This window comes from Gorilla gorilla, chromosome 13, assembly GCF_029281585.2.
Source record: "Gorilla gorilla gorilla isolate KB3781 chromosome 13, NHGRI_mGorGor1-v2.1_pri, whole genome shotgun sequence".
Lineage (NCBI taxonomy): Eukaryota > Metazoa > Chordata > Mammalia > Primates > Hominidae > Gorilla > Gorilla gorilla.
The window spans coordinates 123580516-123607113 of record NC_073237.2 but is presented as its reverse complement, the minus strand read 5'-3'; the positions used below and the strand labels follow the sequence as shown (position 1 = coordinate 123607113).

Below are 26598 nucleotides of genomic sequence, written 5' to 3'. Positions count from 1 at the left end.
TAGACAAAGCCGAAGTTTCAATCAGGCAAGGGGAGGAAAAGGTTGAGAAGAATTTTTATGTAAATGTCTTTTTTTTTTTTTTTTTTTTTTTTTTTTTGGTGAGATGGAGTTTCACTCTTGTTGCCCAGGCTGGAGTGCAATGGCGCGATCTTGGCTCACCGCAACCTCCGCCTCCTGGGTTCATGCGATTCTCCTGCCTCAGCCTCCTGAGTAGCTGGGATTACAGGCATGTTGCACCACGTCGGCTAATTTTGTATTTTTAGTAGAGACGGGGTTTCTGCATGCTGGTCAGGTTCGAACTCCCGACCTCAGGTGATCTGCCTGCCTCAGCCTCCCAAAGTGCTAGGATTACAGGCATGAGCCACCATGCCCGGCTGAATGTTTGTCATTTTTGTCCAGAGCAGTTACCATTTACTAAAGCTTTGTGCCAGGTACTGTTTTTAGCACTTTGCATTAATTAGTTCATTTAAAGCTGACAGCAATACTTTGAGGCAGGTCATTTTATAAAGGAGTTAACCAAGGTTCAGAGGGGTTACGCAACTTGTCCAAGTTCACAAGTGGTGAGTGAAAAGACAGAAACTTGAACCCAAGTCTGTCTCACTCCAAAGCCCTTGTTCTTTAACACTATCTGATGTGCCTTCCTACAAAATGATGGCAAACACATCCAGGGCAAGTGGTTTAACAGCATAAGTGTCTTATTCTACTGCATCCAGGTTTCCCAGCTAGTCTCTCACTGCCCCTGCCTGGAGGCCTAATGCCTGGGCTATTCCCTTTGCCTTTGCATTCATCAGTTTGCTGTGTCAGCAGGCTAGTTAGTTATCAGAGCTGACATCAGATATTTAGCCAACAGAGTTGCCAAAGTGAAAATAAGGACTTTCTTCTCCTGATGCCAACAAGATGCTTAGGTAAATATGGCTAAACCAGATTCTGAAAAGCCCTAAACATGAGGCATTTAAACTGCTGGGTATGGTGGCTCAAGCCTGTAACCCAGCACTTTGGGAAGCCAAGGCAGTAGGATAGCTTGAGGCCAGGATTTCGAGATCAGCCTGGGAAACAAAGTGAGATCAAGTCTCTACACAAAATTTTAAAAATTAGCTGGGCATGGTGGCACTCACCTGTAGTCTCAGCTACTCGGGAGGCTGGGGTTGGAGAATCGCTTAAGTCCAGGAGTTCAAGGATGCAGTGAGCTATGATTGTGCCACTGCACTCCAGCCTGGGCAATAGAGTGAGACTTTGTCTCAAAAATAAATGAATAAATAAATAAAATGGATATAACAGGAAATGAGAAAGAATTAAGGACTTTGGATAAGGGAGGCTAATCTGGTAACAGGCCCACAATTGAGGCAGGCACTGTTGCCTCTGAAGCACCTGCAGAGCTTTCTGAACATCCACAGGCCCAGTGCCACCCTGAACTTTCTGAATCAACAGGCCTGGAGCAGGGGCACCCATATGCACCTGTATGGCTAAGACGGTCCACAGGTGATTCTGACACACAGTCAGGGTTGTGAGGTAATTTGGATTAATGAAATAAGGGGTAGTTTTTCGAAGCAACAAAAATAAGGGGAGAAGGTATAGATGAACATTTATCTGTTTTAAGTTAAGGAATTCACTTTTACTTAAGCATAAACAGAGCCAGGCACAGTTACTCACGCCTGTAATCCCAGCACTTTGGGAGGCCGAGGCAGGTGGATCACTTGAGGTCAGGAGTTTGAGACCAGCCTGGCCATCATGGTGAAACCCCGTCTCTACTAAAAAATACAAAAGTTAGCCGAGTGTGGTGGCATGCGCCTGTAATCCCAGCTACTCAAGGCTGAGGCAGAAGAATTGCTTGAACCCAGGAGGCGGAGGTTGCAGTGAGCCGAGATTGAGCCACTGTACTCCAGCCTGGGTGACAGAGCAAGACTCTGCCTCAAAAACAAACAAACAAACAACAAAAAAGCATAAACAGGAGGAAGATCTGACTAAATTTTAAAACAACAACCACAATTTAAAAAAGCTTTATCAGAAACATAAAGAAAATTAAAAGGCAAATAATAAACTGAAAAAAGTATTTGCTATATATTTGACCTAAACAATTAATTTCCTTAATAAATAAAGAGTGCTTCAATTCAATAAGGAAAGCATAAGCATTCCAAAGGAAAATAGACAAAGTGTATGCATCTATATTTCATAAAAATAAGTATAAATTATGGACAAATACAAGGAAAAGTTTCACCTCACTATGAAACAAAGAAATTCAAATTAAAACAAGGTACCACTTTGGCAAATATTTATAAATGATAATGCCTAGTACTGAGAGTGGGGAAAAACAGGCACACTCATATGCCCTTGGGGGACTATAAATTGGTACAACTCTCTGGTGAGCAATTTAGCATTATGCTTCAAAAGGCTTTAAAATGTTCATTTTCTTTGATCCAATAACTCCCATCACTTCTATAAATTTATGATGACCTGTTTATAAAAGTTGACCTCTTCATAGCTAAACAAATGCATATGGATTTACAGCATCTTTAGTAAGAGTGAAAAACTGTAAGTAAACTACATGTGTCCAATAAATAAATGGTAATATATCCATATGACAGAATACCAGGCAGCAATTTAAAATAGATTTCAGAAATGTTTAAGGATGTGTGGAAATCCTTACACTATATTAAGTGGAAAAGCAAGTTAAAACATTAATATAAATATACACATACATAGTTAAGAAAAAAGGCTAGTTAATACCTAGTGGTATTATGGGTAAATAAACATTTAATTATCCTCTTTATATTTTTCTTGATTTTTCAGATTTCTTGTCACAAACACAAATTAGTTTTGTTTTATTTTATTGAGATAGGGTCTTGCTCTGTTGCCCAGGCTGGGGGGCAGTGGTGCAATCACAGCTCACTATAACCTCAAACTCCTGGGCTCAAGTGATCCTCCTGACTCAGCCTCTGGAGTAGCTGAGACTACAGGCATGTGCCACCATGCCTGGCTAATTTCTTTTAATTTTTGTAGAGATGGGGTCTTGCTGTGTAGCCCAGACTAGTCTTGAACTCCTGAGGCCTCAAGCGGTCCTCGTGCCTCAGCCTCCCAATGCATTGAGTGTAGGTGTGAGCCGCGATGCCCAGCCACAAATTAGGTTTTTTTTTTTTTTTTTTTTTTTTTTGAGACGGAGTCTCACTCCGTCGCCCAGGCTGGAGTGCAGTGGCACAATCTCAGCTCACTGCAACCTCTGCCTCCTGGGTTCAAACAACTCTCCAACCTCAGCCTCCTCAGTAGTTGGGATTACAGGCGCCCACCACCACAACCGGCTAATTTTTGTATTTTTAGTAGAGATGGGGTCTCACCATGTTGGCCAAGCTGGTCTCAAACTCCTGACCTCAAATGATCCATCCGCCTCGGCCTCCCAAAGTACTGGGATTACAGGCATGAGCCACTGCGCCTGGCCCACAAATTAGTTTTATAGTCAGAAAAAATGATAATCATTATTATCCTACAGCTGATAAGATAATGTCATGGAGTATCAAATATAGAATAAGAAAACTCTAGAGGCCAGGAAATCATTAGTCTTTCAGGTGTAAGGCTATGAAGACAAAGGAGAGGGTAATAAAAGTGGGAATTCAAAGGGAAACATTTTCTAAACTGGCACTGCCCAATATGGTAGACTTTAGTCCTAGGCGGTTAAATTAATTAAAGCTAAATAAAATGTAAAATTCAGTTCCTTAGCTCAACTAGCCACATTACAAGTGCTGCATGGCCACAGGTGCCTAGAGGCTACCATAACAGACAGCATGGATTATAGGTTTCCATCACTGCGGAAAGTTCCACGGGACAGCGCTGCTCCATGCATTCCACTTCAGGCCTGAGGGATCCAGCTTCCGGCTTGTCTCTTCAGCCTCATCCCTTGGTTCAGTTTCTCACATCCTTCATGCTCCAGCAACAAGCATGTAAGCACCATGAGCACAGAGACCGTTATCTGTCTGGTTCTCCAAGTCTAGTGGGGGAGACATACTACCTGGGTAACTACACGCAGTGTTATGTGGACTTGAAGACAGGTGCACAGATTATTAATACAGCAAAGAGCTCAATCTGGGGTTCAAGGAAGACTTCCGAAGGAGGAGGGGTGGGTGTATACAGAGAGGAAAGGAAAGAAAATTCTAAGTAGAGAGAAGAGTGTGATATGAATAAGGGCCCAGATGAGAAACAGTGCAGCACAAGGGAGGAAGCACCAGCGGGTCAGACACTGACTCATACAACACACAGATGATGTCCCATGGGCCAGGCCTGAGCCAGCTCTGGGCACCCAGGGGTGACCAGGACAGCTCTGTTCCCTGCCCCCGCGATGCTTATATGCCAGGCTCACCAGTACTGCTGGAGCGCCAAGGGTGAGGCAGGGACTGCCAAGAACTGAGGATGGAGGGAAAAGGCCAAGTCAAGGGCCCCGCACTTCATCTTAAGGATCCGGGTTAGTTTGCTTTTTATCCTAGCAATGGAACCCTCTTATTGGCCTCAGTGCGGGTGGGAGTCCACATCCTTCTCTCTCTCTGTCCCCCACTCTGGTCCCTACCACTGCTGCGGGTGATGGGGAGCTCCTCAAGGGGTGTTGGCCGCGAAGGGCACAGTCACGGCTTTAGGAAGACCCCTTTCGCGGCTGGCTGGGGTGTGGATTTCAGACGTGTCAGAACAGAGATGGGAAGTGTGGCTGAGAGGACGTTGGAGTCATCTCCAAGACCTGAGAAAATGGTAGGGCCGACTTGAGCGACGTCGAAGCAGGAGAATCCGTTCCAAGTTCAGGGACTGCCAGGGAAGCTGAGGGAGGGCACGCGCCCGGGCGGCGGTAGTCCCGTGAGAGGCCCCGGGGGAAGAGCAGCCGAGGGGCGCCGGCGGCCCGGGCAGAGGCCGGCGTCGCGAGGGAGAGGGGCGCGAGGGGCGCGAGGGGCGCGGGGGGCGCGAGGGGCGCGGGGGGCGCGAGGGGCGCGGGGGGCGCGAGGGGCGCGGGGGGCGCGAGGGGCGCGGGGGCCGCGGGCGCCAGGGCGAGCCGGGCCGCGGAGGCAGCAGGTGTGCGGCTGCCAGGGCACGCGGGCGCCGGAAGGAAACCTCCAGTGGACGGAGGGGTGAGCTCCCGACCTTGCCCTTGAGGGTTTACCAGAGGTGGGCAGGGCACATTCTCCTCAGCCCATGCCCCGCCGAAGCCGCGGGCGTGCGGGGCCTGCCACTGGACCGACGCTTCTGGACGCCCGACACCCGTCCCTGCACCTCCCGCGCGACGGCCCGGCCCCTCCCACAGCCCACGGCCGTTCAGCCCGGGCTCCGCGCCCGGTCTCCTGAGAACCTCCGCAGACCCTTCCCACGCCACGGCCTCGCCCCGCTGTCCCTTCACATCGCCGTCCCCCCACGTGGCCGGCACCCCGCCCGGCCGCACCCCTCCCCGTCCGCAGTACCTTGGGCTCTCGAAGCTGCACCCCCTGCGCCGCAGCGCCGCCCTCTTCTGCCGCAGGAGCGCAGCGGCCACCCCGCCGGGCTCCGGTTCCATCGCCCCGGGCGGGGGCCGCGGGCTCGGGCGCACTCGGGTGGGCTCGGGCCTCGGCCGGCCGCTCGGCTCGCGCGCCGCAGCCCACGTCCCGCCCCTCGCCCCTCGCTGGGCCCAGGCCCCGCCCCGGCGCCGCCCCGAACCACAGCCCAGCCCGCCTCGCGCCTCTCATCCTGGTTCAGGCCCCGCCCCAGCCCCGCCCCGAACCCCAGCCTGCCCAGACCCTCCGCTGGGCCCAAGCCCCGCCCCGCGATCACTCACCCTGGTCCCGGCCCCGCCCCGCGCCCGCTCAGCCTGTTACAGGCCCCGCCCCGGCCCCGCTCCCAACTCCAGCTCTGCTTCCCCCGCGCCCTCAGCCCGGAGCAGGCCCCGCCCACGCCCTGCCCACGCCCCGCCCCGCGCTCCGGTAACGCCCCTCCCGCGCCAGCCCCGCGGGGTTCTTGCCGCCGGCTTTCTGCACCTCTGCGAGGCCCACAGGCCCAAAACGCCCACCCTAACCTCGACTGTCCCGGCCACGACCCCACCCCTCCTGCTGCTTGCCCCTCGGCACAGACCCAGGCCCCGCTCACCTACCCCTGCACTACTGAGCTCGCGCAAGGCCCTCGCACTCACCCCAAACCTCTGCTTCCTCGAGCGTCGTCCCTTGGAGTTCGGCCTCTCCTCGCCTCAGCACCTCCTGGCCCTTTCTATTGTAGCTCCGCCCCTCGGGCCCTCCTTTCCCATGTCCCGCCCACAGGTATGGCTCCGCCCCCAGGAGCCCCGCCTTTTCCCTTCGAAGCCCCCACTCCGTGCCCGGACCAGACCCAGCTCCACCGCCTGCTCAGTTCTGCTCTGACAGGGCCCGCCACAGCCCCGCCCAGCCGCGAGAGGCCCCGCCCAAACTCGGTGGCCCCGCCCAGCCACTCCCTCCTCCCGTGCCGTCGCCCAGCCTGCCCGCAGGCTCCGCGCTGGGTAGATGCCCGCACCCGGGGCTAAAGCGGCGTTCCGCCGTTCGGTCTGCGTTGGCTCCGGGATCCCGCCACCCATCAAGGGGGAGGTATTGCTGTCTCCTGGTGGCCGTTTGTGGCGTCTGACGCCTTGAGGCTAAGGGGCTGGAGCTTTGCAGGATACCAGTTGTGGTGGGTTCGAGTCTTGACTGTTAGTTTCCAACTGTGACAACCCCCAACCCCATCCCCACTTCGCTAAGTCAAATGCATTCTTCTCAGGGACCTTGAACACTGCACTGTGACTGAAGGCAGCGACCCCATCTGGGTAAAGCTGGGGCCACCGTGCTGTCTAAATCAGGAGGAGGAGGTAAGCTAGGGCTACCTCGGCAAGCGGGGTTGTGTCGTAGCTAGGGAGGTGTGGCCATGCTGGCCTGGAACTGGGATGGTGGAGCAGAGCCCGAGGAGTGTGCTTGTTGGGGGGAACCTGTGCTTGGGGGACTGGCCACTGCAGATTTGGAAGGCACTGGCTGGGAAACTGAGGCAGTCCGGGCCAGGGGATCCTATAGTCAACTTGGATTACATCACCCCCTGGTGCACACTTCCTCAATGACTTCCAGGTTCTTTCTTGGTAAGGCCTGAACTTTGTGAGAGAATGAAGGGGCTGCCCAGATAGCACTGAAAGATGTAGAGGAGGCCTATTTGTCCTTCCAGCCCCTCTAGAGATGCCCCTGGTCCTCCCCTCAGGTTTCCATGAGATAACCCGTTTAAGACAGCCCTCCTTTTTCTCCAAGCGAGGTATAATGGAGTTCTGGATTTCTGCCTAACACCATGAAGTCCTCCCAACATATCTTTTCAGACTTAAATCCCACTACTCCCGCAAAACCTGTACTCAGTGAGATCAGGTTGCCTCCTTTTTCCCAGCCTCATCCTGCTCCTTCTCATTTCTGTCTCCCTATTGCCCCCACCCTTCATGTGTTCTGCAACCTCTGAACTGAATCTCCAAATACCCACTGCTCTCTAAAGCATCCCCAGGTCTTCTGCCTCTCTCCCTGGAGTGCCTGTCCCTTCCTGAGGATGCTGCTCCTGCAGGGTTTTTATGTTCTGGTTACGTCCTAGCTGAGTTTTGGGCACCCCATGCCTCCTTTGTGTCTATCTGAAACAGCAACTGTTAGCTAAGTGAATGTGTGTGACTTTAATAAACTGAGCAATATTCATTGGAAAACACATTTAATTTCAAAGTAAACAAAGATGTTTGTACATTAAAGTATTTAATTAGTGAAATAATTATTATCAATGTAACAAGCTGAAAAATACAGCAACTTGATACAAGACTGAGGTAACAAAATACTTCACCAAAAATCTAAAGAACCCCATGGAGGGCTGATTGATGTTCAGTGGTTACTGCGGGTGAGACGATTCACAAGAATTAGAGAAAGTCCTTACACAACTGCATGCAGGGGTCTGCTGGAAAAAAAGACAGCCCAGGAGAGTGCAACAGATTTAACAGGAAACGAATTAAAATGTAGAAACTGATTTTCAACTTACTTCGAAGAGTACATAAGAAATTGAAAACTACTCTCTATGCAACATTTTGAATGCTAAGTGGAAAACCATGCATTTTGGCACGAAATTTATTAAAGATTATACCATACTAATTAATTACTATTATTTCGTTACTGAATAGTCACAGTCGTTCAGCAATGGATAAAGAGATTAATGGTTCTAAAATGGACAGATGATCTCCTGTGTTGCTGCTGTAAGCGGGGTTTTGAGGCTGCCCAGGGGGTGTACACGCTTGTGCAGCATAGGGCTGCAAGGCGGTCTGAAGTCCATGGTACAAGTTCTCAACACCCAAGAAAACGCAGTTCTCGCTCATATTGTAGTTGGATTTAACATTGAAATTAAAAACAGAAATCTATGGAGCAGATACTGTGACATTTTGACCCTACTCTCTCATTCCACCTTTGGAATCCTTGGCGTGCCCAACTGCAGCTCTGTGCCTGACTCTTCTGGGCCAAGCAGCCTCTAGGATAGTGACTTCATCCTCATTGCAACTGAATTCGCAGACCAAGAGGCTATTCAGTCTGTTGAGCCTTTTGATGCCTTTCTAGAGGAATCTATGCACAGGATTTATACTCAGGACTAGGAGAGAGGCAAAGTCTTGCCTAAGGAGATAGGTGTGGTGGGGACTGTTTGTTGAGTGGTCAGGTCCATGAGAGCAGGGATCAGATCTGACTTGTTCTTAGCATAGGCAGCACTTGCTAGTGATGTGAATGAATAAATGAATGAATGGGTGGTTTTGTGCAGAGAATCTGTTATTTCTAAAGGACTAGGAGTTTGTTTTTTAACATGAAACCACTTGATATGTAAAAATGATGTAAAGCTGATTTAAGTCATTTATGGGCTCACAAACCAGAAAGCTGTATTTTTGGCAGTGCTCCCCAGTGGTTACAGACATCAGCAGTCTCGGGGAAGGGCTCTGGGCCCCACCAGAGGAACAGAGCAGATGTTGCTTGCAAGTGGCTTCCTGTTTCATGGAGCATTTCCGCCTGTAAAATGGCATCTGAAAAGGTACACCTCTTGGGGCTTGGGAGGTGGGGGTAAAATGATACTGGCCATCTTGGTAAGAAAAAAAATGCTCTATAAATTCAACTGGCAAAAGAGAGTGAGTTTCTTCCTAAACAGAATCTCTTCAAGTATCTACTTCCTCAGGTTCCACAGCCTTATAGGGAGGGAGGGGGCCAAAGTCTCTCACCAGGCACAGTTAGAACAAGATTTCTACTGCTCTCTACCGAATGAATCCTCCATCAAGTATGTCAGTTGCCAGAATGCACCTGACTGATCTTGAATGACAAAACATGTTCAACTGAGAGAGACAAAAATTAGTCCTAGGGAGAGAGGTGAGTTGTTCTTGGGACAACAATGTTACCAGCTACCAACTCCACAGTTGTAGACAGCTTTCTATAACTTTCATTTTGGGGTGCCATGATCCATTTGCTTAAAAAAATTCAGCATATGCATGCAAGAAATAATCCCTTCAATGGCGTTATGAACATTTGTACACTCTGGACAGTCAAGGAGCAAAAACTAGAAATGCTTCCCTCCAGGGGGAGGGTCTACCCATGGACTTTCCCGCCTTGTGGTTGGTGCCTGGCCCTCTCTGTCTCAGGCTCACAGGGTTCAAACCAACACTGGGAAGACAAGCAGCACTTAACTCCCATGTTTGGCCGAGCCCCTGCTTAGAGAGCTGAGTGTCTTCCAGCTTTAGCTCCAGGACTCTTCTGGTGTGGTCAAGCCTCTTACTGCTTCTATAAGGCTTTTGCCAACAAAATCTAAAGAGATTCTTCAAGAGTCCGAGCTAAGAATGTTCCTGGGAGAGGACGTGGAAGCAGACTCAATTAGTGAGAAGACTAAACATTCTGAATTGTGATTGTGCTATTTCAAATTAGGCTAAGAGATGTTTCTCAAAGAAAAGACAAACTTATAAGGGATAGAAAATTACCTGTTTTTGTGGTGCCTGAAATTCTGAGGTTTTGGATTGGCATCTATAATACTTCATTGGTGTGAAAAACCAGGACAGTTTGCAGAGTGGAAAAACCCAAGGAAAATAGGTAGTTGATGTTCCACATCTTGCACTTTCATCCAAACTCACGACTTTTTAAAAGTTAACAGGTAGAATCAGATTCAGTGTAGGTTAAAGTGTTAACACTGCATGGTTCTGATCAGAGGTGGAGTGTCTGGCATTGTCATTCAGCCTCTAGATGCTGATGTGAATAGTCATCGGGAGAATGAGGCGCAACATCCGCGTGGGTGTGCAGAGCACCCAGTGTCAAGGTTTGATGGCATCAACTTTATCACCTGGGAGTTTCTCTTAGGAGGAAAGTATTCTAGTCTTTGCTCAAAAAGAAGATGAATTACTAAGCACTGTAAGGCTCAACTACAAAATGAGGCCCTGGTGACAACTACTTTCCTCACCAAGCCATTCACATTTCTAGAGAAGTTGTCATTATTTGGTCAAAATACAGTGGTGGGTCTTTTGGTCGTTTTGAAACTGACCTATTACAGTTTACTGGTGTAGATGTTGTTCTGAAACATCCAGCCCAGAAACTCTTGAGGGTAGCTTGATGCCTGATTAGTCTGAGCTCTGAAACCACCACAGCTGCAAGGACCCAGAAATTCAGTCTCTTCCAGAAAACTGTTTAAGGGTTAACTTCTCAGAGTTAGGCTATCCAAACTAAAGGGGAAGAGGGAAGAGAAGATACTGTGATAAAGAGTGATTTATTATTCTGAATAAAAATTATTTGTGCAAAATAAAAGTCACTTAAAAATGTGACAAAAGGTGACAGATAAGGATGTGATTCATGTGAAGAGCTCCTAACTGAATGCAGAGGTTGGACCGTTCACTCCCCGGGGCTTCGCTCTGTTGTCACACGGTCATCAACAATTGTGCCCTTGGACGTGGAAAATGGAAAACTTGCTGGTGACTGCATTTGGGGCCAAGACTGGGGAAGCTTAAGGCCTCAGGGTCACTCAGCTTCCCGTCATGATCAGGAATCTTGGTGGGCCCCACCCTGGCAGTGCAGGCAAAGGAGTGAGATGATGGGGGCACAGGCTTTGCCCTGCGGGGAGAGGTTGGTGCCTCATGGCTCTTGCACAGCTGATCACTATGAGCACGTCGGTTGGAGCTGCAACGTCACAACTTCCCATTCTGGCATGGTGGGAAGGGTGAGAAGAGGAGGGCCTCAGGCCCTGCTAGGGATGGGGAAGGGAGGAAGCAAGCAGGCCAGCAGCCCAGTCCACAGTCCTGAAGCCAGGTCCTGTCTCAGAAGGGCTGACAGCAAAGAGGCCTGGAAGCAGGCCTTCCAGATGAATAGCACCCATAGGAACAGAAAACAAGACACAATTTAAGGCATTGTTTGTTTACAGTAAAAGAATGCGAGGGACCCTTGACACAGGAGGAATCTAGGCTCTCACTCTGACCTTCCTCGGTGGACAGGGCTGTAACTTAAGGTTAAAGCAGGGCCTCAAAGCGAATGAAGTGTGTGATGTCACGAGTCTTGTGCCAAAATGCATGTTTCTTGAAGAGTTCACACTCGCTCACACACACACACGTACAGCACGCACACGCAGAGGACGCTTCGGGGTTGTACAAAATCTGAGGCAGCCCTGTGGGCGAGCAACCCCGTGCACTTGGGGTGTAAAAAGCCTGTTCCACAGCTGTTCCTTCTCTCGGGCCCCTCTCACAGGTTAGTTAGTGCTGTCCACTCTGTGCAGTAGAAAGCACTGAGAACCCAACGTGGGCCGGGTGCTCTCTAGTCGCAGATGCAGGTGGTGGGCCCAGAGAGGGCGTCTGGGGTCTGACCACTGCCCCAAGAGGCGGTGCTGCAGAATGAGTGTCATGAGAGTCGCTGGGGACTGACAGGTGGATCCCACACTGGTGAAGCCCTCTGGGATGGTGAGGCCACAGGCCGTGTCCCCTGAGTCCGGCTGTGAGTTTCCCAGCACCCTGGCTCACAGCCTGTGCCCAGGACTGCTCTTCACCACCAGGCCCAGCCTGGGTTCCCAGAAGCCTCTGAAGTCACGCCACGTCCTGCAGAGACTTACTCAAATGACATAAGGTTTGCAGGTACCTAGAAGAGAAAGCTCAGCCTCTTGTTAAAGTTCCGACCTCAGAGAAGGACAAGGGGTGGTCCCTAGGGGAAGGGACAGGCCTTTCCCCGTGAGTCTGGGAATGAGCAGGTTGGGTAGGGAGAGGGTATGGCAATAACAATAGCCACCCCATGTGAAGTGGCAGCTGCGTGCCAGGCACTGCTCTGAATCCACCGCATGCACTGCGTTCTTGAGTCCTCACTTCAACCCCTGGGGCAGGCACTGGGATCGTCCTCATTACAAAGACAGGAAACTGAGGCTTAGGGAGGTTCAGTACACAGCAAGTAAGCAGCAGGGCTAAGAACCCAGAGTCCACGCTCTCAACCTATCTCCTTCAGTGAAAATCAAACTGCGCTTGGGGCAGAGAGACAAATCCTGAAGGCCTGAGGTGTGTGCAGAGGGTGGGTGGCTGGAGTTGGCAAAGGGAAGCATGGGAGAAAGAGTCAGTTCAGGGATATCAGAAACCCCAAGACCTTCCCACAGCTCTGCCCTCAGGACAAGATCCTAGCCCCCTTTACTGGCGGGACCACTAGCCCCAAGGTCAGAGTGTTTCTGCCACCCCCAAAAGCTGCCAACAGGTCCTCAGCCCCAGACCTCCTCCCTCAGCACTGCTGTGGGAGGATTTGATTAGAAATAATTTCATTTAAAAAAATCCATTTTGGTGTCAGTTTGGTCAAACTATGAATTAGGAAAAAAATGCATCTCCATGTACCAGGAGACAGTTATAAGAATGGTCATTAGCAGCACTGTTCACTATAGCAAAAAAGCGGAAAATCAGTCCTGGGATGCCCAACAGAAGAACTAATAAAAACAGAATGAGTAAAAATAAATGAATGACTGCTACATGTGGTAACACAGATGAATCCTAGGAACATGTTATAGGAGAAAAGCAAGACACAAGAAAATGCATCGTTATGGTTCTATTTATAAGAAAGTTTAAAAATGCACCCCAGACAACACATGAAGGAATCAAGTACGTGACCTGCAATTCTAAAGGAATAATCAGCAAACAAATCAGGAGAGTGGTGCTGGGGCACAGGTGGGAGGGAGAGAAACCGAATTAGGAAGAGGCCATGGTGAGGGACAGCATTCCAAGGCCCTGGTGGCTCTGCTGTTAGGCTCATGGTGGCAATAAGGTGTTTTATTGCTGTTGTTTATACCTATACATATGTTATAGATAAGGTTTAAGTGTATTCAGTGTTAATAAAAACAAGTTTAGGACATGCAGTTCCACAGAATAGAAAATCAATCTAGTCACTGCGATGTTTCCTCGTGAATAGATGCATTTCTGTCACACTCTTTCTTACACCCTCCTGGCATTCCATCACACGGATGTACTGTGATTCACTTAAATCATCCTCTGCTGTTGAATATTTCAGTTGTTGTCAACTTTTTATTATTACATATAGCACATAGTGGGAATATTTGGTTGAAAGTAAATTAGAAATAAAAAAGGGGGAAAGTAGGAAGAAAAATCCCCTCCTCCAGGTCTGAAAATCAGACAAAAATCCTTAAAACTTGTAGCCTTGCCATGCTACACCACATTTGCCAATACATGAAACTGACCCATTAGTGCTCTGCTGGATCAGCCTGCCCAGGCACTGCTGCCTGCTGGGGCTGCTGTCATCCTCTGGCCGCTCCTCCAAAGAGGGACAATGGGTTTTACTCAGGGCTACCACTGTTGCTCCTGACTGGGGCCACCATGGTGCCCAGGCTTCAGGCACAGGGCCCTGCCTCCTTCCCCGCACCGCCCTCCAGGTGGTCCACCTCGTGGCTGTCAGTTCCTGTTGGACCTGGAGCTGCTCCGGCTTCCTGTGTGTGGTAGGTGAGCTTCAGTGTGCTGTGCTCTTAAGAGAGCGGCCCTCAGAGCTACTGAGGGACCCCAGACACACATGGTGTGACCAATATGGAGGAGGCCAGGATGCTCTTCCTCTCTTAATGCAAGCTGGGGCGGCGGCAGCCTTGTTCAGGTCTTGGCACCTTGTCTCAAGGGATCACCTTGAGATGGCTGCCGACCAAAACCCTTGTCTTCCTGTCATACGGATGGCCAATTACATTTATTCAATGTACAAACTATACATAAAGCTCTCTAGAAACTACAGAATTACCATTTCTTGTGTATCATCTTAGAACTTTTATACAGATCATCCTTTCCAAATGTTTTTGCCCTGATCTGCCTCTTTCTAATAACTATCAAGTGTCACACAATAGGGACCCCCTGAGGGTCACAGAGGCTTCCAGGGTTTTGGTTCCTATCAAGAACAATGCTGCGGTGAACATTCTTAAACACATCTTTGAGCACATGTGTGTGCACATCCCTAGGACAAATTCCCCGAAGTCAGATGGGTGAGTCAAGGGAATCAAGTGCAATTTATTTGGAACCTCCCTGTGGCACCTCATGTTTATTCTTGTATTGATCTTGTCCTGTTTTAGTTGGTCGAGGACTAATTCTGAGAACTTGCTAATTCTGCTTTCTAACTTCTTATCATCTGTAATTGCAATCAGCTTCTCGTATTTGTCCTCATCTGTGTTACAGACTGAGCTGAGCACAGAGCCCTAGGACCTGTCACTGTCACTAGAGACCTCCCTTCAGCTTCCAGAACCACTTGGAGGGAACAGGAAGTCTGTGACTGTGCCATGTGGCACCATGAAGTCTCCATCCTCCTGGACCCAAATGCCTGGTATGAACTTGCCTTTGCTGAGGTCCCCCAGACTTCAGAGCTGCTGCCTGCAAGGGGCCTGCTGAGTCTACTCCCAGGCACTACGCCTAACTGTCCTCCTTGAAGCGCCACCCTCTATGCCATGCGCCTAGCCCTCCCAAGATGGGCTTGGAGAGGACTCCTGCTTCCCCCCCTCCTCCTCTGGCTGATCCCTGGGGAAAACACACATGGACACTTAGGGACAGGAGCATCAATGCTGCCCACCTGACCCCCAGGGAGCAGGAGGCTTCAGCCCGCCCCCATCTGCTGCTGAGGGCTCAGGTAGCCATTTCTCTCACAAGCCTTGACAGCTGGGGATGTGCTTCCAGTCTTTTGCTCAGCTGCAGGGGTTACCAGGGAAGTGGAGGCAGGAGAGGCAGGAGGGCTCAGGGGCAACAAGCAGAGAATCGGGGGAGTCATGCAGACCTGGGTTCAATCCCAGCTCCACTGCTCACTAATGTGGGACCTTAAATGTGTGTCTGCCCCTTTCTGAGCCTCAGGACCCTCAGCATAAAATGGAGACAGTAAGAGAATCTACCTCACAGGGATGTTGAGAGAATTCAGCCAATTCCTGCATGTGAAACATTTCGCATAACACCCTTTGTGGGACGGCTGGGGGCGACCAGGGGAGGGGGCCATACCATGAGCCAGGCCCAGCAGGCCAGAGAGGGCCTATGTCAAGACAGATCCCACTGGTTCAAACACACTGAGAAGCTAGGGACCCCCTTTCACCAGCAGCCTTCTGTGGCCCATGGCTGGCTGTCAGTAAGTTAGCTAGCCGCATTATTCCCAAGGGTTGTGGGGCAGGGAGGCCCTTTAGTGAGTCTGGAGTATTCCCATGAAGTCAGCTCTTGGCAGGGATGACCTAAATAGATGCTAGAACCTGATCCTAGGGTGATATCACAGCTGCTCATAATCATCCCCCAGTGGGTGTTTCTGTGGCATTTCCTATTGTGGGAAAGACACAGGAACCAGATTCAAAGTTCTGGTCTGGAGCTGGGCTTAGTTCTAAGCTGAGCAAGGGGGTGCCTTGTCTCAAGGGAAGATGCTGATCAGAAGAGGGTATCTGAGAGTGTGGCTAATGGGCTCTGAAAGAAGAAGGGAACCCTGTTTTCTAAAGACCCTTAGTTCCAAGGGTGGGAGAGGATATTTCAGGTGACAAGCAGGATTTTGATGACTTTACCTGAGGCCTGTTGCTTTTACATGCATCATCCAAATGCTTGTGCCACAGTATTGCATGAAATCGGGAACCAGTCTGAAACTTGTAAACATTGCCTGATGGGTAGAGAAACCATGAGTTAAGAAGAGGGCCACGTAGGAGGGTCAGCTGGTGACTGGCATAAAGAGAAATGTAAACACGGGTAACTAAACTGGGAAGGTCGGCCCCAGGTGAGCTGGAACATGCAGAGAAAGCAGCCTCCAGGGCTCCCTCCAGTGGTCTCTTTGGACCATGGCTTTTAACCATTTTGGGGCCATGGTGCCTTTGGCTGTCTGGTTAAGCCTGTGGACCATCCTCAGAATAATGTTTCCAAATGTATAAAATACAAAGGAAATCGATTAATACTCAAATACAGTTATTAAACAACTAAAAAACGAACCAGCAGTATAATTCTATAGGTGCTTCTATATTAAAGCACTAAAAACAGATCTAGTACAGGTCCGATACTGCACTGTAATTTCAAAGAGATGAGCATAAGTGACATTTTGAAATGTCTGTAACAATATGTGATTCCTCTTGGAGATAAAAATCACAGGTATTGCTAACATTTTTGTTGTTGGATGCTTATACTCATAACTGAAGTAGTCACAAGTAACTGAAAACAAAGATGCATTTTTTTTTCCACCCAAGTTCACAGACCTCTTGAATTCCATCCATGGACCCTGGCCACCCCTTGTGTCACATTTCCTTAAGAAACCACTGCTAATCCGGTCCAGACTGTTGAGGGAGGAAGAAACTCAAATGGTATCCAAACTCAGGACACACTGCCACATGTGTGCAACAAATGTGGCTTCAGTCACTCAGACACGGAGCAGAGAACTTGGCAATTTATCTCTTCCCCATTCCAGGCTCCTGGAGGCTCCCTTTGTTTCTCTGATTCTCAGCTAAGAACATTAGAGCCTGACACTCAAGGCATGGTCTCCCCACCAGCACTGCCATCTGCATCGCCCGGGAGCTTGCTGGAAATGCAGAATCTTGGTCTCTACCCCCAGATCTGTTGAATCCAAATCTGAATTTTAACCAATCCCCAGGTGATTTGTGTGTTCATGAGCCCTACAGTAGAACATTCCTGTTAAGGTGTGAAAATGCGTGGGGATTTTCCAGCGCAAATCAGTTTGCCTGGTTGGAATCCAACTGACCCAGGCAATTTTGGGTTTTGTCATGTGACATGGGTTACTGAGGAGACCCACCATAGTCTGTTCTGAATGTCAGTGAAGACAGCGCTACTGGACAGGATGGCATCCAGAATCTCTCCTCCTTCCCAGCATGATCATGAAGTGGGAACTGGGAGGAACTGGGAGATAGCTAGAGAAGGCTGGAGCTTTGGGAAGTTAAAAGGGTTCTTCTCTGAGTTGGCCTTGGAACTGGACACTGCCAGAGTCTTATGGCACAGGCATGTGAGGGGATCCCTGAAATCTCCCCAGAGCCAAGACCCTTCCAGCCTCATGGCCCTGCCTCATCCAGCCTTACTATTTATTCCAAGACCGTAAGACTACAGCTCCTGGAGTGATGGGCCCCAGCAGCCATAGGTAAGGCTGCAAAAAGGATTCCAGCACCCTGTGCCTCATACCCTTCTCAATGGACATGCCAACCATGATCTATGCAGCTTTTGTGGACTAGCATGGACCCCATGAACATCAGAATCTAAAGCAAAGGGAAGGCAGCAGCCTCAAAAGCTCCTAATAACTTCAAAATGCATGCTGTGCAAGAGAGGAAATGGGCAGAGAGCAGCTGCAGGCGCCAGCTCTGGCCTGCTGCCTACCTTTGTCAGGGTTGTTCAGCTGGAAGATATCTGGGTGCTCGGGGTCATCGGGCAGCTGCACCATCCAGCCCACGATGGAAACCTTTTTGCCAGGTGTGGATTTATACTGGAGGAGAGCAACAACACATCCGGAGACCGGGGCCCAGCCCTCCACTCCACAAGGGAGGCCGACGTGGGCCAGGCAAGGCTTCCTCCCTCCCCTGCCGCCTTCCCACCTGCATCCTCCGCAGTTCACATAGATCCCTTTCCCACCCCCATCCTCCACAGTTCACAGAGGTCCCTTCCCCACTAGAGGAAGTCCCAGCACTAGAGTCCTTTCAAGGGACTTACGTGTTTTCTGTCTGTGCCCCGCAAGGACTTGGCTCCGTAGTACAGGAGGGTGGATCCTGAGAGTATGACCCAGTACCTGGTCCACGAGGACAGCTACAGAGGAAGGGGAGACTGAGTGATGCCACCAGGGGTCGTGGGGGTAGAGGATCCCTGGCTGATTACAGACCCAGCCATCCCATCAATGCCAGTGCAGGCCCCATCTCTTCCCTGGCCCTCCACCACCCCCTGGCAATGCCAACTTCCACCTAGGACCAAGACAGGAGGCATCTTCCCTCCCGTCTCTTGCTCCTTTACTCAAGGAGCCTTCCCTTTGTTCATTTTATGGCAGTGTCAGGTATAATTCCTGAGAGTTCAGCTCGCTGCACGCCCACTGCAAGCAGAGCCTCTGCCATGCATGTGACTTTCTTGCTGAGACCTCTAGGAGTGGGCGCTATTTACAGATGTGGAAGCCCCTGCTGCCCCGGTGGATGTGGGTCTGTACTTACCGCAGGCTTCCGCCCTTCCTTGAGCAGGGTTTTTCTTCTCAGAGGCCCCTCCATGGTGGGCACAGCTGCAGAGTTCCCCAGAGAACAGATGCACGGGCCGGTGGGGCTGAGGAGAGACTACCAGTCAGACATCGCCCTGGAGGAGCTAAGGTCAAGCACCCTCTCACTCACTGGGGACCACAGGTGCCCCACTACCAAGTCCATGACGTCCCAGCAGTCCAGACTCAACGGCGCAGGGCAAGGCCCGGAGGGGAGGGCCAGGTGATAACGCACATGAAGGGCCCACCGCCAAGGACTCCCACACCCGTCTCTCCGCGGCTGCAAAGTTCCAGGCTTGGTGACCAAGTTCCTCATAACCCAGGCCCTGATCAGCACCCCCACCCTATCCTAAGGGATGCTTTTGTCGCGGCTACAGCCTGGCCGCTCCCTGGGGCTGGCGTGGGCTCCTCCACACCTGAGGAGCTGGTGCCTGTGAAGCCCCAGCTCCAGCAGCCCCTCCTTCTGGTGTTGGCAGGAGCCTCAGAGAGCAGCGAGGAAGGGAAGAGGTGGTGTGGAGGGACAGGAGGGATGCGAGCCCACACGCACCATTCCCCACATCTTTCCCAGGCTCTTCACTCACCCTCTCCCTTGGGGACTCAAACACCACCTACAGATGAAGGCGTCCAAGGGCATGGCAGCCCACACCTCCCTCCTGAGCTCCGGATCTGCCGGTGCCTCAGGAATGGCACCACCCCCTACTGGCTGCTTCAGCCAGTAAGCGGGGATTTTCTTCCTCTCGGATGCCCCTGCAACCTAATCAATCCCAAGGATGCACTGGGGATCAGGTACTAAATATGTCTGACCATCCATCTTCGCCATCCCATTACACCTCAGGCCACCGGACCTTCCTTCGAGCCACTGCTCAGTGCGCTCCAGGGGCCTTCCTGGGTCCACACCGGCTAGTGCCTCCACCCTCCCCCTCTCCTCTCCTCCACCCGCCCACAGCAAGCCCCTTTCATGGTTTCCTGTCGCTTTTAAGATCTGAGCCACCATTCTCACCCCTGCTGGATGATGCATGCTGGATGTGGCTCCAGCTCATCTCATGTCCCTGCCCTCTCTCATTCCTTCCAACACTCCCTTCCCTTCACTCGAATCACCCAGCTCTTCCTGCCTCATAGCCCATGCTGTCCCTTTGCTGGGAGCATTCTCATTGCCCCTCCACTTCCAATTATTTGGCGAATTCCTATCATTCTTCCAGTCTCTTCTTCAGGGAGGCCTTCCCTGATCTCCCGAACCAAGTAAGCTCCCCCTCCTCTTCCTGAGTGCCCCTCACCTCCTCTGGGACAGCCAGTGCACCTGGCAGTAGACTCATGTAGGCAAAGGCTGTGTCTGTTTCTTTCGGCAGCCTCTAGCACAGTGCTTGGCATCCAAAAGGCCACATAACAAGCTATGTGTCAAACAAATGAACACATGAACACATGAATACCTGTAGACACAGCTCCGGGTTCTGGGAGAATTCCTAACTGGAACCCGCCAGTTGGGCCCCAGGGTGGCATAGAGACGTCCCCTGCTTCAGAGGAAAAGGGTTAAATTTTAGCAACAGCTTTGAAAGACCAGATGCTCCTGAAGGAGGCAAGAGCACCCCGGACTACGTAGTCAATTAGCTCAGGAAGCCCCGCAGAGCAACCTCCCTCCCTCCCCAACTCCTCCCCAGCCTCCTCGGCCACACTACAAGCACACCTGGAGCTGCCAGGCCAGTAAACACAGCACCCCTCAGAGTCTCCAAGTCTCCGCGTAATTCTTTCAACTTTTTATTGAGTGTTCACCCTTTTTCCAGTGTCAAGAGCATGATTAAAATCCAGGCACACCCACTTGCCTCAGCATGGGGCTGAGATGTTTCATAGCAAACACTGTACAGCCCAGATAGTCCACGGCAAGTCCACGTGAAAAGTGCACACAGAATTGTGGGCAACCTTGCATGTTGGGCCTGGGGGTCATTCACCAGGACACAACCGGAGCCTTCTGTTTGCTCTTGACTGGACAGTCTCCTCTGTGGCTCCAGCCAGGCCCCTGCAAACTCGCTCTGTGACCTGCTGCGGCATCCAAGAGTCCATGCTCCAAGCGTGCTCCGTGGGCGGCCCTCTGGCTTTCCTCTCACCTGCACTCCCCGGCAGTGAGCCTTTCCAGGGCAACGTGCAGCTTCCTGTTCAGCCTCTTTGCAGGGAGGCACCCTCTTTCTCCTTTAGCCTCTCTGTCTTAGAAGACTCACTTCCCGTATCCACTTGATGTTTCAACCTTCTCCCCACCCTTGAGGCATGGCCTATTCTCTGACCACAGCTCTTCTTGCCCGTTGGCCAGACAACAATGTAATCAACTTAATAAAGTCAGATGAGGCCCAGAGTTCCTTTGTAAGATCGCCTCAGTCCTCCATGGTCAGCCGTTGCTCTGTGACATCAGTACCTGTGGGTAGTGTGGGGCCGCCCTCACACATTGCAGCAGGTACATCGTACCTGCCCAGGGGCCTTTGTCCTCCTCCCAGGAAGGAGCTCTTCTTGATGGCCATCTCGGGTCCACTGTCCAGGGGCCCAATTTCAGGGCTGGTGGGAGTCTGATGGTTAGCTGGGACGGCTGCTCCAGGCCCCCGAGCCTCCTGCCCATCGGCTCCTCCTCTCTGGGTGATGGTATACCATAGCATGTGCTTGGCCCCCCAGTCCTCTAACATAACGGGTGTCAGGGTGGTAATAGGCTGATCCCACCACCACCCATACTGAGCTGTAGCACAGACAAGAGAGGCCCTGGTGTGCTCAACTCCCAGGCCACTGGCCCAATGGCCACCTCCCTCTCAGAAAGAGGGGTGGAGTGCAGCAAGTGAACATGACTCATGCAGATAACCATGATTCTCTCATTTTGGACAAGTCAAACAGTCACCAACTTCACTGTTACCGGCACCACATGCTGGGCACCTCGCAAGTGAGTGCACTAGCATGGCCAGGTCCCGAGCCCATGCAGAAGCAGCACTGCTCAGGGGAACTGGCCATGGCTGCCTCCGGGGCTGCTCTTCTTCCAGCCATAACCGGGGATTTCTTCTGAGCAGGGTCTGACAATGGACTTTCTTGCAGTGAGATCCTTTGTGGCTTTGTCTGCTATCCAGGGATGTTTCCTCCTTACCTGGGCTGGATTCCAGCTCTGAGCTGCTGACTGTTGGGAGTTGAGGATGGAGTCCCCCTTCCCAGAGCCGGGCCCTCTGGCCCCTTTGCCACTTTTCTTCTCGTGAGTCTTTTCCCCGCTACCTGAGGAGAATGTGATGGCAGTGGACTGTCCGGAATTCCCACAGTACCTGAGACAGGGCATGGTGGCCAGCGCGGCTACCTTCTTCCCATCATTCTCTCCCTTTGCGTGAGACAGTGCGTGGCTTTGTATTTCACAGATGTTTGAAGGAACTGACATCTGTTGATGGAGAGCTTGAAACGAGCATCTTCCAAGCAGGCTAGTCTCGTAAGCAGCCTTTCCTCATGTCCTCCCTCAAGGAGTGAGGAGTGGACTGGCGGGGAGCACAGGGACACCAGGGGTCTCTGGGTGGGCTCTTGACAGATCAAGCAGTCACTAGGTAGTGAGTGCTCACATACTCTGACGCTCCTGCAACTTCATCGAGTGCACTCGCGCTGCCACCGAAGCTTTGTGTAAAGCACCCTTACCGTCCCCACAATGAGGAAACTGAGGCTCAGTGATGTGAATCTGCTTGACCAAGGCATGAGCCTTGTAAGCTGGGACTTGAACCCAGGACTGTCTGACTCAGCAGCCCAAGTTCCTCACCACACTGTGAGATAAAGCCTTTCAGGATAAGGGAGAGGCGGCAGCATCAACATGGTGGGGTCTGTCATAGGGACTGGGCCCACTGTGGCCTTTCAGGATAAGGGAGAGGCGGCAGCGTCTACACGGTGGGTTCTGTCATTGGGACTGGACCCACTGTGGGGGCCCTTTCTGGCATTATCCTCTCAGAGGCACCTCTACTTGTGGGTCCCCACCTGCACTCACGCTGCCTGGGATTTGTCAGTGTCTGAGACCGAATGACCACAAGATTCTTAGGCTTGGGGATCTCCCAGAATAGGGCCACCTCCAGGTCTCCTGGTCCCTTGGTGGCCCCAGTGGAGCAGTCTCCTGGCAGTTGCTGCCTGGCACTGAAGAGCAGCTGCCTCTTCTCAACTGCACGCCAAGTGCCAACTACATGCTTTCACACAAGAGCATGCCCAGCTCTGTGAGAGGGGCCCGGTTCTCACAGTTTTAGATGAGGAAACTGAGGCTCAAGGAGGTGAAGCCACTTGTCCCACCCTGCTGGCCTGTCATTAGAGATAGAGACTCAAGTGTTCACAAAGAGAGGCTCATTTTCTGGTGCGGGTGGAGGGCCTGTGCCGGGGTGGCTGCTCCAGGCTATGGAAGTCAGAGCCTGCTCTCTCTGGAGCCACGGGGAGCGACCCCAGGCCTTGAAGGGCGGCACCAGTGTGACCTTTCTCCAGGCCAGCCTTTAGGAACACAGAGTCAGGGTGGAAGTGGCCAGCCTTCCCTCCAGGTGAGCCCTCCAGAGCTGGAGGAGGACCGTGCTGGGCAGGGCAACTCTGGCTGCCTGGCAGGCCAGCATCAGCATAGAGGAGCTAGGATCTTCAGCCACTGGAACCAGACAACTGAAAGTGTCTGGAAATGTCCCTGCTTTGAGAAAATTTGTTATTTGAATGTTCAGGGCCAGAAAATGCAAAATGATTGGGTGGTGGTATCAGAGGAACCCCAGAAATCATAGTTTTTGTTTGTTTGTTTTTTGGTAACTGACATAGGGGTTCATAGCCCAGAACCACAGACACCTTTCCCAGTGTCATTCTGAGAACCTGTGGCTGAACACAGTGTCCTAGGAAGGCCGTTTGACTAAGATCCCTCTCAGGGATCTTAGGTGGAGTCAGAAGGAGGACTGCAACAGGCAATTGAGGCTTGCCCAGACCAGGAGCTTGTGGGAACCTGGGTCTGGGGAAGACATCGACTGGCAACAAAGTAGAACACTTCAGTCCCAAGGGGTGTACAAGGTGATGATAAGCAGGAGGATGGGGTCATGGGATGATGATAATGATGGGACAATGAGATGATGGGATAACGATGATGGTGGTGGTGGTGGTGGTGGTGGTGACAGTAAAAGTGGGAGAATGAAATGAGGATGGTGATGGTGGTAACGGTGGTGGTGGTGATGAGACAATGGGTGCCAGGCAATGTGCTAAGCAGGATTCGCTCAGCATCTCATTTATTCATATAACACTGTGAGGTAGGCACTATTATTATCCCCACCTTATAGATAAAGAACCTGATGCTTGGAGACGTGGAGTCACTTGCCCAAGATCACGACACTGGGAAGAGGCAGAGTAGGTGGTGCTATTGAGGTGGAAGTGGCCAGGGCACTTCCTGAGCCAACAGCATCATGAGAATTCAGACTAGTCAAGCAGGTCTGAAAGGCCATCTTCACTCCATCATTTTCTAGGTACACATTAGGTTGTAGGTATCCTGGGGCTTACATTTCATAAAGCCCTAAGTCCCTGTTTCTGGGCTAGGAGGTTGGAGAGCAACCTCCCCAGAAAATAATTATGTTGAGGCCTTGGTAATCTTGGTCTTAGTAGAAATAGGATCCCTCCCTGATATGGTTTGGCTGTGTCCCCACCCAAATCTCATCTTGAATTGTAGTTCCCATAATCTCCATGTGTCATGGGAGGGACCCAGTGCGAGGTAACTGAATCATGGGGGTGGTTACCCCCATGCTGCTGTTCTCATGATAGTGAGTGAGTTCTCACAAGATCTGATGGTTTTCTAAGGGGCTTTTCCCCCTTTTGCTCAGCACTTCTCCTTGCTGCCACCATATGAAGAAGAACATGTTTGCTTCGCCTTCCACCATGACTGTAAGTTTCCTGAGGCCTCTCCAGCCATGCTGAACTGTGAGTCAATTAAACCTCTTTCCTTTATAAATTACCTAGTCTCGGGTATGTCTTCATTAGCAGCGTGAGAACAGACTAATATACTTTCCCTAATCTTCTGTACACAGAGCCCCAGTCTCAAGTCCACAGAGCCTGGGTAGGAGTGCACATGTGGAAGGGCCCAGGTGATGCTACTGATCAGCAGTGTCCACCCGTGCCTGCGCACCCTGGATGGGAAGCCATCCAATTAGGCCATGGCCTATGCTGGCCACTTTCTGATGCTTCACTCTCATCTTCAGGCAGGAAGCTACTACCCTGAATTCTGCTGGGCCCTGGGATGTCCCTTCTAGCAGCACTTTTTGAAGGACATTTGCTCTCTATGGGCCACCCACTCTTCTCTGGGCAATGTCCCTGATTCACTAAGTGGGTCCCTAGGAACCACATTTGTATTGTATGTCCCCATCCTTCTGACAGCTAAGTGGACAGGGCAACACCAGTGATCCAAGCCAGGTATGCCAGGTCTTCTCTCCTGGTGATGAGGAACCAGATCTGAGAGGCTGAAAGTGAGGCTCAGTGGCTGGGCGAAACTGTCACATGTAAACCTGGGAGGCATCCCAAGTTGCCATGAGGCATCATCCATCTTCCCCTCTGTGCACTGAGAAGTTCAGAAATCTTGTCTGAGAGAGAGTGGGGAGGGGTAAAGCAGATACGCACAGAGAAGGATGGACACAAGATGGAAGGAGCGTCCTGCCCGCTTTCTAGGTGCTGACTCTGGAGGAATTGTAGATATTGGACAGAGAAGCTGTGGGCAGAGATTTCCCAGCTACCCATGAAGCAGCAGCAGCTGCCTGGCAGGGCTCGAAAACAGAGTCAAGCAAAAGGTCCTGGCACCTAGAGGCCAGGGGTTCTTTGTGCACTCTTCTCTCTGCAGACTTCTCTCAGTCTGCTGGCTGGAGCCTCAACTGCCAGACTTTAGTGTTTGGAGCTAAGAGGGTAAGGCAAGAGATCACATATCGGAGGGAAACCCAAATCAGAAGCTGGCAAATTTTCTAACTGGGCTGCCACCCAGAGGACATTTGGTGAAGAGAACCCTAGTGATCCCTCGAGGGGGGTCCTGGGACCTGAAGAGGCTGCAGGCTCTGAGTCATGCACCAAGCTGGGACAGATGGCCCAGGGCTCAGTGTCTCTGAGTCTCATGCAGGAGAGATAGGCCAACTGTCCAGAGCACTGAAGCCAGGCACCAGGCAGCAGAATGAACCCGAGGACACCAGACTCGGGAAGAATGAGAGCCTGGGATCCTGGCCTCAGCCACAGGTGTGGGGAACAGTGAGGTCCTCTGCGGTAGTCACCCTGAGAATGGCCACTGGCATGTCTGCTGCAGCCAAGGGGACCTATCACCTGCGGGATCGGCTCCAGAGCCTGGCCTGCCTCTCCCAAAATACTGCAGAGTTTGGGGCTTGAGAGGCATCCTTGGGACCTGGCAGACCTGGGCATCTACCAGGGTCCTCTGATCTTCTCAAGGAAGGAAACAAGTATCTTTTAAAACTCAGTTTTTGGGGCAGGAGACTTGGTGCTCTGTCACCATGACTGCATTTCCCTGGTGCCTCCCTAAGGATGTCGGATGATCCCACCAGCTAAAACAAACAGGTAAACCTCACATGGGCAGAAACTGCATCACCCAACTCCCTGAACGCCCTACAGCACCACCCCACAGCACTCTGAGGGGCAACTGTCTGCTGCGACCTCTTAGAGGGGCCCTCCCACAGTCCAGTGTCATCCTGGAGGCCAGCAGGTGCTGGTAGAAATTTGCCATCACTCCGGTCCATCCCTCCCATGATGACTGAACTGCATTTGAGGAAACTTTTCTTCCCCCTACCCAGCCTTAGACCCCTGGGTTGCTTTCTTGGTGGTAAGTAGTACCTATTGAGGGAAATTCATAAAATTCTCCAACTCAGGCTGGATACAGTGGCTCCTGCCTGTCATCCCAGCACTTTGGAAGTGGGGGTGGGAGGATCGCTTGAGACCAGCTGGGAAATACAGTGAGCCCCCATCTCTACTGAAAAATGAAAATAAAAAAGCTAGCCAGGTATGATGG

The 26598-nt window shown here is 51.4% G+C and overlaps 2 protein-coding genes across 19 annotated transcripts in view; both read right to left on the bottom strand.

Annotated features, from left to right (window-relative positions):
- GARNL3 (GTPase activating Rap/RanGAP domain like 3) overlaps window positions 1-5603 on the bottom strand; it is a 170291-nt gene extending 164688 nt beyond the window's left edge. Inside the window, exon 1 of the mRNA XM_019033704.4 lies at window positions 5424-5603. Coding sequence (XP_018889249.1) covers window positions 5424-5515 — 92 coding nt within the window. The 5' untranslated portion in view covers window positions 5516-5603. The remainder of the gene's footprint in view (window positions 1-5423) is intronic.
- Window positions 5604-7648: 2045 nt separating this feature from the next.
- RALGPS1 (Ral GEF with PH domain and SH3 binding motif 1) overlaps window positions 7649-26598 on the bottom strand; it is a 307580-nt gene continuing 288630 nt past the window's right edge. For 4 of the 18 annotated variants that reach the window (XM_031014340.3, XM_031014336.3, XM_055351185.2 and 1 more), the window contains 6 exons: window positions 20048-20131; window positions 18583-18688; window positions 18098-18190; window positions 17768-17873; window positions 15970-16061; window positions 12993-13899 (listed from right to left, as the gene is read on the bottom strand). In XM_031014340.3, the coding sequence (XP_030870200.1) occupies window positions 13804-13899; window positions 15970-16061; window positions 17768-17873; window positions 18098-18190; window positions 18583-18688; window positions 20048-20131 (577 nt within the window). In that variant the 3' untranslated portion in view covers window positions 12993-13803. Of the gene's footprint in view, window positions 12069-12992; window positions 13900-15969; window positions 16062-17767; window positions 17874-18097; window positions 18191-18582; window positions 18689-20047; window positions 20132-26598 lie in introns of those variants that run through there. The other 14 variants (XM_031014342.3, XM_031014337.3, XM_063697034.1 and 11 more) reach the window with 9 other exon arrangements.